The sequence below is a fragment of the Pleurodeles waltl genome, chromosome 4_1, assembly GCF_031143425.1.
Source record: "Pleurodeles waltl isolate 20211129_DDA chromosome 4_1, aPleWal1.hap1.20221129, whole genome shotgun sequence".
NCBI classification, from domain to species: Eukaryota; Metazoa; Chordata; class Amphibia; order Caudata; family Salamandridae; genus Pleurodeles; species Pleurodeles waltl.
The window spans coordinates 989759942-989779527 of record NC_090442.1 but is presented as its reverse complement, the minus strand read 5'-3'; the positions used below and the strand labels follow the sequence as shown (position 1 = coordinate 989779527).

The 19586-nt window shown below is 41.5% G+C and overlaps 1 protein-coding gene across 50 annotated transcripts in view; it reads right to left on the bottom strand.

Moving 5' to 3' along the window:
• LOC138288307 (mucin-19) overlaps positions 1 to 19586 on the bottom strand; it is a 1675551-nt gene that overhangs the window by 942751 nt on the left and 713214 nt on the right. For 47 of the 50 annotated variants that reach the window (XM_069229764.1, XM_069229784.1, XM_069229763.1 and 44 more), the window contains 4 exons: positions 11101 to 11157; positions 7239 to 7271; positions 3421 to 3477; positions 787 to 801 (listed from right to left, as the gene is read on the bottom strand). In XM_069229764.1, coding sequence (XP_069085865.1) covers positions 787 to 801; positions 3421 to 3477; positions 7239 to 7271; positions 11101 to 11157 — 162 coding nt within the window. The remainder of the gene's footprint in view (positions 1 to 786; positions 802 to 3420; positions 3478 to 7238; positions 7272 to 11100; positions 11158 to 19586) is intronic. The other 3 variants (XM_069229768.1, XM_069229782.1, XM_069229774.1) reach the window with 3 other exon arrangements.

Here is a 19586-nt window from a genome sequence, read left to right as displayed (position 1 = left end):
CGCGTGGCTTGAGGTCCTCTGTCACCTCCTACATGTGATTTTAGTTTCTACTGTACTGGTATGACTGTATTTTTGGGAGGAGTTGATATACCAGGCTCATCTAATATGTATTCGAAAATAAATCACTTTGTATTGTATTAACTAGATGATCCAAGCATCACAAACAAATTTTCTTGGATGGCCTATTAATCACACTGTGCTTATGATGGCTGAACTCTCTGGGACTTCAGAGCTGATTCAATCCAAGATTTTTGTTTCCTTATCCCCATTAGCTTTGCAGTAGAGATGACAAAAACATGGAATTTAAAACAAATAACTCTATAGTAAGCACTATCTGTTGCAGGCAAGGCTTACACTATATGACACCTACTGCATGAGCAAGAATCAGGATCTGCAACAAAAAGCGAATGGCTGCTTTATCATTAGAATAAAGTGCATATGGCCTGAGAAGTGTTGGAGCCCTTCTGTCTGGAAGGAAATAAAGGAAATTGAATTTAGCTGCGGAGGTGACTGCAAATCAAGGGTGGGTGTTTGCCTGCGCACAGAACCAGTAAATTGAATACCATCCTATGTTTTAAGGAGAATCGGAGTTGGACACCAAAAAAGAAAGGACACATTTTTGTGTTTTAAACAACTAATACAATTATGGAATATTAACAAGAAGGAGTATATATGTTGTATTACTTCTGTTTCTGTCTGCAGTTTCTTCACATTAATTAAAAAAAAAATATCTTCTCAGCAAATTATTGACACCTGGTTTAAGCTTTAAATTAACTAAACACATACCCATTGTTGTTGTTTCTGGGGAATGAAGAAGAAAGATATTGTTCAGATTACAGTTAGAAACTACTAGCTTGCATGATAGAATGGACTCGTCTCCTACCACACCTACAAACTACATGCAGTTAAGAGTTATGTACATATTCAGCAAAATAACCTTAGATGAAGAAACTACTGTAATATTGTGTTTTTTTGTTTCCCAGAGCCATAGCATAGTATGTAACTGGAATGCATCCCAAGCAACGAGAAAGCCTTCTTTTTAGATTGTACCAGTCCTTAATTTGAGCAGGTGGAGGCCACCAGCACTTATTTTTGGGGACAGGCACTTATTTTTCTGCATCAGGCGTTGACCCAGACAAAAGAGGGAAAAACATACACAAGGGACCACAACGAAGGGAAAGACAGAAAAACTGTCACAAAGGATAAATCAGAACCCTGCAAGAGTGAGAATGAGGGACAGGGAGTGAATTAAAGAGGTATTAGGGGTATTTAAGACTGCACAACCTTGGTATTCGGTGCACCAACATTTAATTGCAGAGTTTTGGGCACCATAACTAACTCTTTTCAACATTAAGCAGGAGCTTGAACCAATAATTTGGGACTGCTTTTCAAGCAACTTCTTTCTTCAGTCCTCTGTCAAATGTAAAATGAATATTGCTAGTTGTATGGTGTCTGCCCAACTACGTTGCTTCTATCCTCACAAAGTGAGAGTTCACAAGACTGAACAGCTATGTCCTTGCCATGGGTGCAATGGTATCCCCCCCCTTAAGGGCTTTAAGAGAGAGCTAATACATCTTAGAGCTGTTGTATTATTTATATATACTGTTTTTATCTGTATTTATAGCAAGTAATATTTTTCGAAACAAAGTTAACAGATAGACCAGTTAGAGCTCCCACTACCGTGAAGAAGGCTATGTTGCCATCTCTTTTCAAGGAACTGTTACTGCTGATAGTTCACATTTTTTAGTTTGAACACTGACAACCTGGTGGGAGGTGGGCAACAATGTCAATATTGTACAATATGCTTTATTACCTAAAAAGGGATGTTGATGTCCTAAGAGGTTTGTCCAGCAGGGAAGATTTTATGTGCTTAATTAATGAATGCAGTTGTTGGGATGAAAGTTCACCTTAAAGAAAAGGTAGGGCCAAATGTTTTAGGTAGAGTCAGACATAACCCTGTGTAGCAGATGAACTGACATGCAGTAGTAAAAACACAGCCCATAGTTTAGAACAGCACTGCATTAATCATGAGTACCCTTTAGCCAACCTCTGTGGCTTTGCCTAAGGATGTCCTAATGGTGAGGCCAGGAGATGCCAAAGCATTTCTTGCACTAAAATAATCCTGTGACATTAATGCCACAGTACACCTATTTGAGGAATTAATATTAAGCAACTCTTTCCCTCAATAGTATCCACTTTGCCCTTGATCCTTGCCTAGCACATTCTTGCTGCTAATGAAAATAAGGGGTAATTCAGAGCAGACATGGGCCCATATTTATACTTGGCTTGCCCTGAATTAGCGTAATTTTTTAATGCTAATTCAGCGCAAACCTAACTCCATATTTATACACGTCTAGCACCAAAGTTATGGAGTTAAGTTTGTTTTCTGGATGTGAACACCTACCTTGCATCAATGGGATGCAAGGTAGGCGTTCCAGTCCAGAAAAGGACAATATGGCCTTTGCACCATATTTATCCCCCGTGCTAAAATCCAGCACAGGGAAATGGGGCCTTGAATGATGGCGCTAAGCCTGCTTAAGCAGGCTTAGCACCATTATTTAACGCCTGGGCATGGGCAGGCGTAAGGGGACCTGTAGGCATATTTCCATGGTCGTAGGCCATGAAAAGTGCCCACAGGTGCCCTTCCCTGGCCACAGGGATACCCCCACCCACCCCACCCACACCAGGAGGACACCTAAGGATGGAGGACCCATCCCAGGTAAGTACTGGTAAGTATATACTGTATATATTTTTTACTGTACCCTGCGTGGGGCCCTGACTTGGGGCCCCCTGCCTGGCGCTGGCCCCAATGACTATGCCCAGGGGACATTCTTTCCCTGGGCATGGCCATTGGGGTGGTGGGCATGGCTCCTGTCTTTACTAAGACAGGAGCCATGTCCATGCGGGTTGTGTGCCTGAAAATGGCACTACACTGCTTAGAGGCAGTTTTTCTGCCTCTGAACAGTGTCGCGCCATAATCCGGCGCACAAGCCCCAGTTTCCCCTACGCCTCCCCCACCCTGTTAGCGTCCTTTCCAAGGATGCTGACAGGGCATTACCGCTGGATAGCACCATTCTATAAATATGGCACCTGGCCAGCGTCTTGGAATAGCACTTTCCGGTAGTTTTGCGTGAAAAAGTATAAATCTGCCCCATGGTGTTTAATAATTAGAAACTACATCACCTTTGTTTCAAGACACTCATCTACCACACTTCCTGATTAGTTCCTGGCTATATTTGTTCTAGAAATTACCGGACGGGTATCAAATAACCATTAATAATTGCATTGATATGAAAGACATAGTGATCCATCTGTTCATTCAAAAATAATTAAAACGTTATTCTGTAACTACATCCAGGAGTGATAACCAATAAAACAGATATATAACATAATAATAAATGTCTTTGTTAAATATATTACCGATGATTTGCGGTTCGGTGTGCCGTGTAGGTGATGATGGATGATAAGTAATAATCTCTAATGAAAGAAACAGCCATTATAATACGACAAACGGGATGAATGCTCACTCATCGTGTAGTCATTCTTCTACTAGCCTTCTCTCTTAAATGAAGTTCACTCTTTTTAGAGGTCACCTACATTAGCTGAGAGTTAGGGATTTATCACAGATTCCATGCAATTCCAGGTTAATATTGTGCACCAAGTAACTCCCGATAGCGAGGCAAGTGATATTTACTTGGTGTAAAATATCGCACCATTCTGATATACACAGCTCTGAAAGGGGAATAAAGGTAATGCAGCACGTTTTGCCCCACTGAGGAAAGTGCGTGATTTGCTGGCAAATAATACAGAAGGTTTTCCCAGCCAAAAATTATGTGTGGAAGAACACCTTTTGCCCCTACTGAGGAAAGTGTGTGATTTGCTGGCAAATAATACAGAAGGTTTTCCTAGCCAAAAATCATGTGTGGGAGATCCTTCGAGATGCACTATTAGTGCACAATTTATCATTCTGATGTGGGTGCAAAACAGACACACCGGGTTGTGCCCCTGAAGCTGGATTTGCGGAGTAATTAGAACGAGAACCTTTGTTAGGGGTGTTGTTGAAATCAATCAACAAGAAAAGCTATGATATTATACTAACAACATTGCTAACAACATTTCTCTGCGTTTGACCTTTTGAAGGGAAGCCATTAGATCACTCTACTTGTATCAGTATGCCATCCATGAATGAATGAGATTATTTATAAATCACAAACGGGTGCCCAAAGGCTTCATGGTGCCAGAACTACTTGAGGACATATCTGAAACCTCTAACTCCCTAACAGAACAAGAACATCTTCAAAAGTTTTAAAATGATTTACATTTTATTGAAGCAAGGGAGAACAACAGTGCATTGTGTTCCTTTTGGGGGATTTTTTGACCCATCTCAGTGCCTACTATACCTGCCAATCTCCTGGTTGTGTTGATAAAAGCGAGTACGGGTATATTGACCTTGTATCATTGCCCAAGTCAGAATCAGTGGCACACAAGACAAGATCTACTTTTTTAAACGCTCAACTCTCTTTAGCTTTTAGAGCTGCAGTTGCTGTAAGGTAGAGGGCAGTGACACTGACACATAAGAGCAGTCTGAGGTCGGAGTAATGAGATTGTCTTGCATCTGAAGCCCATGTTCGAGTGGTTAGAGCACTGCCCCTTTCATTGTAACTGTGATCGGACATGGCACAGGTGTAGCGGGGTTCCACCGACTTTATCCCAGCCTTAGCAAGATATTTCCACTTCTGACTGTTAGTTAGAACTAGGATTAGCAGAGAAGGTTATTCCCTCGTCCGTTCTAGGAGTGTGGGGTCTGATTACACAAAGCAAACAGATGGCGGTGCCGCTCTTGGAAATGGCAAATTTAGGCAGACACTGAAAAATGTATTAAAAAAAAGTAAAGTAATGCAGCACTATAGGACATAACTCATCTTAGACTAAAAAACATAATAATTGTTTAATCACAAGACTCAGTCAGTAAATGAGAGTAAAATACCTTCGTGTTGACTAATAGCATGTCTGTGTTTACAGTGATGCACTGAGAGAGAGCTAAACAGCCAAACAGATAGAAAGGAAGGCAAAACACAGCACATGTTTTTTTGTGTACTAAATGCGGTGGATGGCTGCTGGGTTGGTGCAGCACCCCAAAAACATGCTAGAGATCAGAAGGTGAATGAGTAATAAAGATGTTCTTTGCTTAGAGGTCGCATACTATGTTTTTTCTGACTGTATAGTGAGACGATTTTGTAATGTGAACTATGAGACGAAATTGTTAAGTGTGAAAGGGGATGCTATAGGATAACATTATTTTGGTCAAACACATAACAGAACTGTACAAATATTTCAGAATATTTCAGCAGTAAGGAACGCACAATTGAAGTACTTTCTTTTGTAATTTTCAAGTGTGAGAGAATCAATTTCAAAAGGATTAAAACAAATCAAGACACTTTACATGGTGATGTGTGAATGATAAATACTCACTGAACTCTGATTGGCACACATTATAGTTTGTGTGCTGTAGAGTGTAAAAAGTAAAACAACGTCTGTGTAAATTTAGTGGCCAATTCAATGGAAAATGAGTTGACTGTAAATGACAGTGCTCTACCACACCATGCTTTAGTAATATATGTCTAACAGGGTGCCCCCTCATACACCACCAGCTACATATTACACCCTTGCCACTTTCCTGAACAGGTGTGACTCTTTTGCTACACTTTCTTTCTGTGCTGCTTGGCTTTTCCACAACCCCTATGGCTTCAGGGACGTAACACTGATGGCAGCATCCTTACTCAGAGATTTGTTCCAGCACCACTGTAGTGTGGTGGTTAAAATAAGTCTAACTTTTTGCAGGTGTTGTGTAGCCATACATTGGAGGGAATTAAGGATTTTAAGCAGTTAAGGTAACATTTCACAGGTATGTACAGACATCTTCCAAAAAAATCAAGTTGAGGCCGCAGCGAGTACTACAAATGCCAACAGCCTTCTAATGGGACCATACCAGAAAACAATATAGGTAGAGCAAGATGTCAGGCGATATCCTTGAAGATTGCAAATGATTTTAACCAGTCTAGATCGCTAATCACAGTGTTCCACTAGACAGCCAATAGCCAACCTGCTATAATTTCCAGAGCTAATTCTACTGAAGAAAGAGTTATGTGGTAACAGACTGAAGGCACATCCTAAAGTATTTTTTATCCATATCTGGAGGCACATATGTATTGATTCTAAGAGGGCCTTCCTCAAGGTGGCAGCTGGTTCAAACCTTACACCAATTTCTTGTAAAAATTTAAATCAATAACATAATTTCCTGCATGTTCACCTATGTTGTGTGACATACACAAATGTATACACATATATTGTGAGATGTACACAGATATTTATACAAGAATTGCACAAGCAGCATCTATAATTATCCAGTGAGAGTTGAAAGTGCCATTTAATCGCAAAATACGAACTGTACATGCAGCATTTATAGTTTTTCTGCGAAAGTTGAACATGCCACTTAATCGAGTCAGTGAGGTAAAAGTAAATCAAAGGATTACAATGTTATTCTCTATTATGACAATAAAAAAAATATATATATTTCATGGTTGTGTGAGGAACGTGGACATGCTGATGATTTCACGTTTCTGCATCCTGTTTTATGTATTATGTAAAATATTTGCAATCAGTATTTTAAAATATAAACTTCAGCAGAACTAAAATATACTGGTAATATTTTCCACAGTTGCACTGCGACAAAATCAAAAGATTGTTATATTAATTTCTATCAGAAAACACGCCTTAATCTAAGTGTACGTAAAGTTCTTCTCCCAGCCAGTGATTTGTACCGCCAAATCGTCTAAGTTAAATAATTTATTGTAACGTGTGTTCTCACTCACAGTGAACTAAATTCACACAGATAGACAGATACATAGATAGACAGATAAACAAACACATACATATGTGTGGATTAAACATTTAGAAATTAGAACATTTTATGTATATAATGTTATTCATATATAATGTCACATTTATGTGTATATTAGTGAGTGTAAGTATAAGTATATATTTGTAAATAAAACTTCACATGCAACAGAATTGTACATGTGTATGGCCTTTAAATATATAAGAATGTATCTAAATATATATATGTGGAAGTCCATATATCTATATATATCTGTGCTCTAAATATATATTGCCTTGGCATTTGTTAGTGTTTATGTCCAAAATGTAATAGTTACATTTTGAATTAACACGTAAAATACCTGGACCAAGCGACGTAGTCTCTCTTTCTTTCTCTGAAAGGTAAAAGTTTCATTTTATTGCAAAAAGGAACGCACGTAGACTGTTCAAAGTCATGAATATTCCCAAACATGACATTATCTTATCCTAAATTCAAACACCATACATATATGGATGCATTTCGATACAGCTATTATTATAAGTTAAGTTGTTGCATAACAGTTTGCCATGGCATAAAATGTTATATTACAGTATACTTTAATGTTAAGGTAGTTTCTAAAGGAAAGTTATTATTCAAGACTCCTAAGAAGTGCACTTCTAAGTCCAAATCAAACACAAAGCATTCCTCACAGCCATGTGCGGGGCGGCTTTAGGGTAGTGTGACTGGCTGCTTGAGGGAGGCGTGACTGGTGCCACCGCATCACACGCTGAGCTGCAAGGGTGCTGCATTTTGAAATACTTTAAGGTGTTAAAAACACCTGCTGCAGTTTCTAGTGTGCCCAGCAATTTTTTGCCATTAATTGAAATATTGAGATAACTCTGATCTTTAATGTACCTGCTGGAGAGATCTCAGTTTTGTCTCGTGTGTGTTTTGACTCATCATAGAGTAGAGTAGAAGCTCTTGCTGTTTCTACATGCCACATACCGTGGAGCAACACATACCTACATCTTTTTTTTTGTAGTAATTGAATGATTAGACAACAGGTGATGTCAAGGAAGTCGGGGGAGGAGCCTCAAGAGAATTACTTAGGTCTCTCAACCACTTGTGCCTTAAGCAAGGCTTTTTAAAATTAGAAAATTTTCCTGTTATTTAGCAGACAGTTCTACTATCCCTATGACTCAACACAGAAGGTTAAACCAGTAATTTGATTTCCACTCCTGTGTCAATGGCCTTTTTCATTTGGCCTAGTCAAATAGCACTAAGGTTGACATGATTCCCATTATTAACGTACATCCAGCTATGTCCATGACCACATCAAGGCACTGGTCCTGATGTTTCTTTCTCATCATAGTGTCTGTAGTGAACTGCAGTCATTGGCAGTATTTCATATTTTTAAGATGCCAGCAACAGAGCTTGATAAACAATAAAGCACCGGGCTACAGGGTAATAAAATGAGCAAGGTACAACTAAACAGTAACTGCAAGTCCATGCAGTGGCATCTAAGGGAAATCACCTTCATTCTCCAGTTGGAGCTAAGTAATTTTGCTAAAAAATGAATACAATATTTACAACACACATCTGTAAATAAAATAGTGCAACACTCTATGGCACTGCCCTTCACTGTAAGGACGCACCTTGAATGAAACATAGCCATTTGCCCTACCCATATGATGTTTACGTACATTTGTTTATTCCCAAAATATCATGCATTACCTAAATTACAAAAGCTGTTGCTAAATGTATTTTAAAAAAAATGGAAATGTCAAAATAAATGGGTTAGAGATGGCAACATCTTATTGGTTCCTATTGAAAAAAGCATTGGTAAACTGTTTAGAGCCTTGTTTTTTGGGACCTTATAATAGGAAGAGACACACAACATGAAGTCTTATTAATTTTAATGAACGAAAATATTTTCTGAATCAGTCTGCTAAATTTCTTTGTCACAAATCCAAAACAAGGGCATAATGTTCTTAACAGTGGAATTACAATTTAATCCTGTTTGTAACGCTATTCCTAAATCTAAATCAATTTAGCTTGAAACATCTGCTGAATTGCAACATAAAGGTTTAGAAAACATACCTGCAGTACTGCTTACAGTATAGGATATAGTTGGTCCTACGGGTGATTAAGTTGCTAGTTGAAAGGATAGATGTTAACGAGAATATGGCTAATTTGATACCTAATTGTGACTCTAACCAGTTAATCTATTCACTCACTTGTGTTAGCCTGAATACTCTGCTTAAACATATTCTTACAGTTACTTGATTCTACAATAATTTATGATTTTCTGAATGTACATATGGCTTTCGAACTCTGACTATTTCTAATTTGAGATTGATTTTACAACATGTATTTATGTTAGCATCTTAGAAGCACAAATTAACAATAGCAGATTATATTGCTAAACTAAAATGGCTGGTACAATACATAATAATTTTCACATCTGAAAGCAATGTACACCAATTGCTACAAATACATGGGATTGTTTAGTCTGTCCTCCATGTAAATTGTTCTTCTAATGAGAATAATTGATCTAAAGTGTGATGAGCGGGTGTGCATTTGTACCTCATGTTTGAAAAAGGCGTCATCCGAAACATGTCATGCTCAAGGACATTAAAATAAGTTAACCCGTGAGTGCTCCTGTGGGTTGTGAGAACTAGTTGGTGGAAAATATATGTATATAAGTATGTCCATTTTTGCATATATAATAGGTTTGATTGTATTCCTATGTACAATTGTTTGTCTCTACACGTTGTGAAAGACCACTGTTTAAATACACTAGCAGGATTTAACTAAGAATGTACTACTTTGAATCCAAGGACAATCTCTGAGGTATTGTGAGAGAATTACATGGTGAGGACTAACCCACACCCCACATAATACTCCACTTTCCTACACAGACTTAATATGCTACTATTATATGTACTTTACAAGTTTAGCTTGACTAGTGTTATTAGTTCTCTGAAAAATGGCTGTATGCAGATGCAGCATTGTTCATATAGTAAATGTGTAGGTTGCCACAGACTTAAGCTGTGTACCTTCAGAAACACAGAGCATTAGTTGAATTTCCCTGGTTCTGACTTGTGTTATGTGCAGCTCATTCATTAACAGTTAACATTTCTCAGTTAAATGTATACACTCTTGAAAGTACAAAGTCTTAAAAACAAACACATCTATGCTTTCTGGCAATGCACAAACTTGTGATACAGACACAAGACTTTGAATTTCAAAGTATAATTCAAGAGCAGCCAGTGAGAATGATAGAGGATAGTAGAGATGCTACAACTGTGGAAGTGGGTTGTAGGTGCTACTTAGTCAATAACATTTTAATAGAATAATGAAATGAAATCAAGGCCAAACTGGGGTGGCATGGTGAGCAAAAGAACAATGGATTAAACCCAGATCTGTGACTGGGGGTGGGTGTTTGCATTGTTCAGCACTCCGTCCATCATCCTTTTGTGTTGCTAAAGTGTCCCTATGTGGGAAGGGTATGCCCATACGTGGGTCCCTTGCTCACTGTGCCACTGGATTCAAGCTAGCCTGGGTGATGAAGGGTGATACCCTGAAACCGGTCCCAAAATGCTTGTTTCTGGTCCAGGGAGGACCTGGCTTGGCAGTTTGGGCTGGACTGTTCCCATGAGGAACAAGGTCAAGACTGATTTGCATATGGCTGGGTCCAAACTGGGGTGGCATGGTGAGCAAAAGAACGATGGATTAAACCCAGATCAGGGACTGGGGGTGAGTGTTTGCATTGTTCAGCACTCAGTCCATCATCCTTCTGTGTTGCTAATACAATCAAGGCCATCATGTTATGTTAAAGGGCAATTTCAATGAATACAAGCAACATTTGAATTGACAACAGATAATGTTTACTAAAGATGCAGTCCCAATTAGTTAGCAGGTATTTCAATAATTTCATGGCAGTGAGAAAGTGTTTTGTAAGTTATATGTGTTATTCACATTTATTTTTAAGCCTTAGACAGCCTTAGATGTGTGATGATATTTTAGCAGAATTAGGATATTTGAAATGTCAAATAAAAATATTTGTAAAGGGAATAACCAAAACATATTTCAAGACAGCAGTTTGAAACTTTGCAAATATATAACATTTCCATGAGACCATAGTAAAAAGCACTTAAATCATTGCAATAATTGTACCTATTTTATGTAGCCAATATATATTTCAAATACATTTTCTGAATAAATAAAGTAAGATAACATACTTGCAGTACTAGGTGTGCCTGTATAAGCTACAGTTGATGCAGTAGGAGGTTTAGTTGCTAGAAGAAAGGTTGGATTGTAATGAGAATATGGCTAAGAAGAGTATGTATTATGCTTCAAGAAACGTACATTAATAGCATATTACAGTGCAATGTATGAACATCAGCTATCAATAACAATTGTACAACAGTGTCAGAACCCTATTGTGAGAAACTGGGGCTGATTGCAGAGGCCCCATAACTTTTTGCCCCCATTTTCCACTTTATGCTGGTGTTTTCCTGACTCTGATGGTGCCCTGGGTACTGCTAACCAGTCCCAGGGCCTGTGCTCTGTGTAAAATGGATATGCAAATTAGGCTAATTATAATTGGCTAAGTTAACCTACCTATAAGTCCCTAGTATATGGTAGGGCATGTAGGTTTAGGGACCACAGCATAGGTGGTGCACACCTAGGTGCATTGCTGAGGTGCCCAGTGTCATTTTAAAAGCAAGCCTGCCTTGCTGGCTGCTTTTAAATTAAAGTTATATGCAAATTCGACTTTGGAATTAAAGGTACTTCCAAAGTCTTAAACTACCTTATTTTTACATATAAGTCACCCCTAAGGTGTGCCCTATGTGCCCCTAGGGCTGGGTGCCATGTAACTATAAGCAGGGACTTTATAAAAATAGATTTATAAGCCCTGTTGAGGTAAAAACAGCCAAATTCGTTTTTCCCTCATTGAAGTAAATGGCCTTCATAGGCTAGAATGGGCAGACTTTATTTAAAATTTTAAAGTCTCCTTAAATGTTACATACCAAGAATTTGGTATCAAATTGATTGTTATAATAAATCCCACAACTTCCAGTTGTTGGATTTAATATAACTAGTGCAGGTAAAAAGTTTAGACTTTACCTAAAAAGTTGCCAATTTCAGCTCTGCATTGTTTTTGCTGCTGTGCTCTGATTGGCCAGCCTGCAGCAGCTTCTGCCAGGCCACTTTAATGAGGTGTGAAGTGGCCTGGCTTCACACAAAGGAATGTGCTTGGGGGAGAGAATCTCCCCTCAGCAGATGGGGAAGCAGGAAGGGGGAGGGCTGCCAAACTGGTCTTCAAAGGCAGAGAAGGACATCTGGAGCACCCAGCAACACCCCCACATCCTGCAACCCCAGACAGCTAGGTGCCCCCTTGATTAGATTAGGAGAGGGCAGGAGAGGGGTGTGTTTATGATTTTTAGCCACACCAGTGGGTGGGCTCAGCCAGATCTCTCCTCTAAAAATCAGATTCATCCATTTTGGATTTTTAGAGACTATTGCCTTCTGGGATGGATTTTTGCCACACTTCCCAGGAAGTGGTCATCACAGGGGGACGACCCTGTCCCTGATTGGAGGACCAGGGCCCCCCTGCTTTTCACCCAGGAGTAAGGATAAAACTGGCAGACCTGCACCCACGCCTCAGATCCCCACCAAATTTCAAGAAGAAAGAACTACAAGGAGAAGAAGGACTGCCCTGCTGGACCCCTGGCCTGCACCTGGACCCTGCACTCAGAAAGACTGCACCAGCTGCACACTTGGGCTTCACCACAAGAAGGACTTTGCCTGGCTTCCACTGGTTCAAGGAGGGTCTTCCTGTTTGCTACAGGTGAAAAATTGCTAACCAGAGTCCTCTGCACCAACTCCTGAAAAAGTGACCAGCTGACCACTGCCCAGTGGCCAAAAAGGAGTTTGCGCCAGGTGCACTCTGGGAGTTGAAGTCCGCACTTCCCAAGGACCATCACAGAACTTCTGGACCCTTGGGGTGAGCTGTGGACCCCAAAAGAACCTTAAAAGAACATCTGGGTGAAGCCCCAGAAGTTTGGAAAAGATTGGAGAAATTTTAGAAAAAAGCTCCATAAAGTGACCGACTCAACGCGGAAATTCTAGCCGGCTTGCCTCAACCGCGACCCGGCCTGACTTCGTGGTTCGTCCCGGTCAAGAAAAACATCCGAAAAAAAGACTACGTCCGAACGTAAAAAGTTGACCGGGACCTTCCAGCCATCGTATCCGAGAAGGGCTCCACGGACGTCGGATCAAGATCCAGGTTTACCCCGGTCGAAGGATTTTCATCCCGAAAAAACGACTAAGTCCGAAGGTAGAAATCACCACCGAGGAAACCGACTTCGCGTATCCGGACAAGGGCTCCAGGAGGTCGGATCCAACTGGCAGGTTCGTCCCGGTGAAGAAAAACTTCAAAATAAAGACTAAGTCAGAAGGTAACTTTTTAACCGAGGCCTCCCGCGACCTGTAGCCGAGCAGGGCTCCATCGCGGTCGGCCTGAAAGTTTGACTTTGTCCCGGTCCTGGTGCAACCAGATGACCCGATTGGCGCTTTTTGTTTCTATGCGCTAGAAAATAATAATACTTTAAAAATTCATATCTCCGGTTCCCCTGAACCGATTTTAATCGTTTTTGTGTAATTTTAAAGATAAAAATATAAGCTATTTTTATAAATTGGTTTTGGATTTTTAAACTGTTTCCTGTGTTTTATTCAATTACTGTTTTGTGATATTTGAATGCTTTACACTTTGTCTCCTAAGTTAAGCCTTGACGCTCGATGCTAAGCTACCAAGGGTAGAGCTGGGATTAATTTACTGAGACCTAACTGTACTTTTGTGGAGGTTTGTGGCTTGTTGCTAGGTGTAGGTACCTACCTGCCCTACCAATAACCCATTTTCCAACACCTATTTTTTGTTTGTGCCTCCCATTTTTTGCTAACTGATATTGATGTTTTTTGGATTCTAAAACCTGGAGCACTATCGTCCAGTTATGAGTGTAAGTGTTCTGACCCCCTCAAACATAATCCCCATAAAATCCCCAATTTGTATTTTTAATTTACCAGTATAGCCATTGTATATGGTGCAGCTGCTCTCAGTGCTTTCCTGTTATTGATGCATGAATTCTGCCCCCAGGGAAAAAACACAATGACTTGGACCTTTTGGCAGTAATACCTGGGTGTGAGATATGTAACAAGGACTTGCTGGACCTCTGTGTGGGTGCTCCACACATTCAGATAGAGGGCACTGCTGGGCTGACATTTCCCATGCTTGCTAGTTCCAGGGGCCCACTTAAAAGGCCCTCTCAGTTCTACAAGCAACATATATGGCTAAAAGGAAGCTTCCAGGGGGATGGCTAAATGATCAAAGACATACAACAATTGAAGGTTTTTTAAATCATGCAGTGGGGGTGATTTCAATGGAACTAGAAAGTGTGGAAAGGCAATTGTCCCTGTCCAATGAAACCTACCTAACTTAAACTGCTGACCCTATGGCCGAAGTCACTTCACACCTGCTAACAACTGAAGTGCAGACTCACCATGTCCTTCATTCATTGCACCTGCCAACCCTGTGTCTTCACCCTAATCCTCTAACTTGGGGCCTTCCCCAGAGCTGCAAAGAAAGATAGGGAAGATATGATCTAAAAAGCCCCAAGATTCACTGCCCTAACAAAAACAGACGCCCTCATTACAGGTCTGGCAGTCACTTGACCGCAAGACTCAAGGTGGTGGTCAGACTGCTGCCAATGCGGCGGTCCGAGCGCCACATTATGACTACGGCAGTCGTGCCATGGTCAGACCACTAGCACTGCCAGGATTAGTTGCCCTGGCGGTCTGGTGGTTGTGGTGGTCCTAATCTGCCAGGGCAGTGGTCAAGTATTGCTGTCTTAGGGATTCCGATTTCGTTCTCCGCCAACGATTTCATGGCGGTAACACCACCATGAAAAGCTGGCAGGGAATGGGCATGTAGACAGTGAGCATTGTGAGGGTGCTGATGCACCCTGCATCCTACAGCATTGCAGCTGGCTTGGTTATGAGCTGGAAACAATGCTGTAGGGAGTTTCCCGCTAGGCTGGGGGGCGGAAACTCAGGTTGCCACCCACCGACCTAGTAGGAAACTCCTACTGGGCCTGGAGGGGAGATAGCCACCATGGTGGCAACCTCCCTGTCGGATGTTCACAGATGGGCAAAACCGTTAGCCGAATTCGTAATCAGGGCCAGAAGGTGTTCATGCAACCCCCCTTCAATGCAAACACCCTAATGCACATGTTATTTTGTAGAACTGAATCTCTTTTGGGGGAAATTCTACAGGCATTTTATGATCGCTTGGGTACCATTGATATAGCGCCTAGTAATTTGCGATCTAAGATTCTTGAATATAGTGCTGGGATAATCAGGCCAGACATACACAAATTACCTTTGTTGGCTCCTGTTGTTCAACCTTCCCAGATCTTCTCCCATCTTATCTAGTCTTTGAGCACTAATACTGACACTATGACAAAGGACTCTTAGCTTCATTTGTAAAACATAGTCCATGGATCTGAACCAATTATCAGAGAGAATTCCAGCTTGAAGGCAAGTTTGCCAACTACAGGCTTCTCTGCTGTTAATCTTTCCCCCTCACCTTCTCCTTACGTGATCATTTTAAATGATGTCCCCTCCCTAGCCCCTTGGGCTCCTGAACCAACTGTACAAATAAAGAATACACTTTCTAATTAACTAAGACGTTCAGTTAAATTTAATAGCTATGATTATATTGACATTTTAAGGTCAGGAGAGTGGAAAGGGTAGCCCTCTATAATAAAGGAATTTCCTGGTGGTAATTGTGTGATCGTTAATTGCAGGCACCATAAAGTGGCAGTCTGTCTTTTGACTCGGTCAGCACTGGCCTTTTGGGCAAACTACTTCCATTAGGGGTTTTCTATAGACATCTGAATCACAAAGTCAAGTGGCGTGGGTCACAGACTTGTATCCCTAAACCAGGAGAGCAGGTGCTGTTAGCAGACTCAATAGCTAGAATCCCTAAATTCAGCCGTTTTACCCCTTTGCTAACACAACGGATTGAAATATGGGGAACAACCATCATAAGTTGGAGGTACTATTAAACTGGGCACCTAGAATGTGTATAATCATTAAATTAACTGATCCCTACTGGGTGGCTATCATCTCAAGATTCAATATGATCTGTCTGCAGGAGACGTGGGCCTGAGGACCTTTTATTGTAAATGGCCTTGTTACATATGCTACTCATGCTCAATCCACTAGAAGTGGATGGGTAAAAGGAGGCTTTGCAGACCCAGTTTCTATGCCTCTTGCAGCAAAACTAAACAGGTTTATTAATGATTCCCCATATTTTCATCTGCTTTGTCTAGGAAATTCTTCGGGTATTGATTTATTACTTAGAACAATACAACAATCATTTTGATAAAAGCAATGAGGATTTGTAATTGCCTTGGATGTAGCCTACAGGAGACATATTGTCCCAATTAATCTAAACATATTTCTTGTCTGGGAGGGGATTACAACGCTCACCAATGTAACTATGATTCAAAAACAGTCTGTGCCTTTGTAGAAGACATAAGGGAAAGGACAAACTTGTATTTTACATTCACCAAATGGAGACTGTGTAAAAACTGGGCTGATTGAACTTTTGCCCTCATTTTCCACTGTTTGCTGGTGTTTTCCTGACTCTGATGGTGCCCTGGGTACTTCTAACCAGTCCCAGGGCTTCTGCTCTGTGTAAAATGAGCATGTAAATTAGGCTAATTATAACTGGCAGTATCAACCTACCTATAAGTCCCTAGTGTATGGTAGGGTATGAAGGTTTAGGGACCGCAGCATAGGTAGTACCCCCATAGGTGCACTGCTGAGGTGCTCAGGGTCATTTTAAAGGCAGGCCTGCCTTGCTGGCTGCTTTTAAATTAAAGTTACATGCAAATTCGACTTTGGAATTAAAAGTACTTCCAAAGTATTAAACTACCTCATTTTTACATATAAGTCACCCCTAAAGCGTATATTAAGTGTCCCTAGCGTTGGATGCTACGTAAAGCAAGGGCCTTATAAAAATTGTTTTATAATCCCTGGTGAGGTAAAATAGCCAAATTCATTTTTCCCTCACTGTATTGAATGGGCTCCATAGGCTAAAATGGGGATACGTTATTTTAATTAATCGAGTCCTAACAGGAGCCAGATATTTCGAGTTTGGTATCAAACTAATTGTTATAATAAATCCCACAACTTTCCATTGCTGGATTTAATATAACTAGTTCAGGGAAAGAGTTTTGAAAATCTACCTGAAAGTTGCATACTTCAGCTCTGTAAGGCCCTTCTCTGATTGGCCATTCTCTGACAGTCTGGCAGATGGGAAAACAGGATGGGGGGAGAGCAGCCAAACCTATCTTCAAAGGAAGGAAAGACTTTTGGAGCAGCTCAGGACCTCCCTCATTTCCAGCAATCTCAGACAACCAGGTGCCCTCTTGATTAGATTAGGAGAGGGCAAGAGAGGGGTGTGTTAAGGATTTTTAGCTACACCAGTGGGTGTGTTCAGCCAGACCTAACCTCCGAAATTCAGTTTCAGCCTTGTTGGTTTTTTGAAGAATGTTGCTCCCTGGGATTGATTTTTGCCACAGCTCCCAGGAAGTGGTCATCCAAGGGGGTAGGGGCCTGCCTGAGGACTGAACAGCCAAAAGTAGCCATCTTTGCCCACCTGACCGTCTAGGCAGTAATGTTCAGTGAACGTGTGCAGGGATGCCTATGTTGCTGCCTGACAGATATCCAGGATAGGAACCCTGCGGGCTAACGCTGTGGTAATAGCACTTGCTCTGGTGGAGTGAGCATGCAAGCCCTCAGGGGGTTGCTTCTTTGCCAAAGCATAGCTCATTTTGATGCAGAGCAGTACTTATCGCAAGATAGTACGCTTCTGCACCGTCCTCCCTTTCTTGGCACCCACATATCCAACAAAGAGTTGACCGTCCACTGGGAAATCATTAGTACGATTGAGGTAGAATGCCAATGCTCTTTTTGGATCCAGTCGGTTGAGTCTCTCCTCTTCATGAGCGGGATGTGGGTGTGTGTAAAAAGTAGGCAAAGTGATGGATTGGCCTAAGGTGTAACAACCCTAGGAATGAAGGAGGCATTGTACAGAGCACCACTTTGTCAGGGTGGACAGGCAAACATGGTGGCTTGCAAGAAAGAGGTTGAAGCTCACTTACTCTGTGAGCAGAGTTGATGGCAATAAGAAAAGCATTCTTGTTTGTTAGGAGCCGCAGGGGATAATTGTGCAGCAGCTCAAAAGGAGCACACATAAGGTAAGTTAGTACCCGGTTCAATTCCCACTGGGGCATAATGAACGGGGTCAGAGGAAACAAATGGGTGAGCCCTTAAGGAACCTTCCAACAATAGGAGACTTGAAAAAGGAAGATTGATATGGCAATGTAAAAAATGATGAAATGGCTGATACGTAACCTGCAAGGGTGCCTAAAGCAGAGCCCTGCTGGGTCAAAGAAAGAATGAACAAGAGAGGTGAAGAGAGAGGTGAAGAAAGGGGATCAACAGACTTGTTGGTACCACATGCCAATGACAGACATATATGTTTTTTGTTGGAGGCATGCCTGGCTGCCAAGATAACATCACAGACTTTGGGCAGAAGGTCGAAAGCTGTCAACTGCCACCGCTGAAAAGATCTAACCAAGGCTCTCCCCACTGCTGAAAGAGGCCTTGTGCCACTTCCGGATAGAGACACCATTTGTGATCAACTATGCATCAGCGGCTGAGTTTGTCTGCTCTGGTGTTCAGATAGGCTGCCAGATGTTGATTCACCAGGATTATGTCCTGATGTTCCAGCCACTTCCAGAGGCACAGAGCCTTTTGACAAAGAGTCCACAACCCCACTCCACCCTGCTTGTCGCAGTGCCACTTAGTGGTAGAGTTGTGTGTGAACACTTGCACCAATTTCTCTTTTACAGAAGGAAGGAATGCCTTCAATGCAAGTCTGATCTCCTGGAGCTCCAAAAGATTGATGTGGAGTCCGGATTCCACCGGAGACCAGAGACCTCTGATCTCCACCTCTCCAATGTGTCCGCCCCATCCCAGGAGTGACACATCCGTCACTACTGTAAGATCTAGTTGGGATAGGGAGAGGAATTTGCCATTGAACCAATTGCGATTTGAAAGCCACCACTGCAGGTGATAGGCCCCAAACTACACTGTGTCCTGAACAGCTCCAATAAAAGGGAGCTCTGAGAAGGAGTCAGGTGTGACTTTGGTATGTTTATAGTGAACCCTAATGAGTGCCAAAGGTTCGCCGCAGTCTGAAGGTGGGAGATGACTTTCTGGGGCATGTTAGCCCTCAATAGCCAGTCGTCGAGGGAGGGTAAGACTAAAACCCCTAACCTGAGCAGATGAGTTGTAAACACCGCCATCACCTTTGTGAACACCCAAGGGCCAGTGGTAAGGCCAAAGGGGAGCACAGTAAATTGAAAGTGCTTGTGACCTACAATGAATTGCAAATACCACCTGTGGGCAGGCAAGACGGGTATATGGAAGTAAATGTCCTGCAAGTCAAACACTACCATCCAGTCTCCTGGGTCCAAGGCAGAGAGGACCTGTACCAGAGTGAGCATTTTGAACTTTTTCTTCTTGGGGAAGAAATTGAGGGCCGAAGGTCTAGGGTAGGACGTAGGCCCTTGCCCTTTTTGGGCACCCA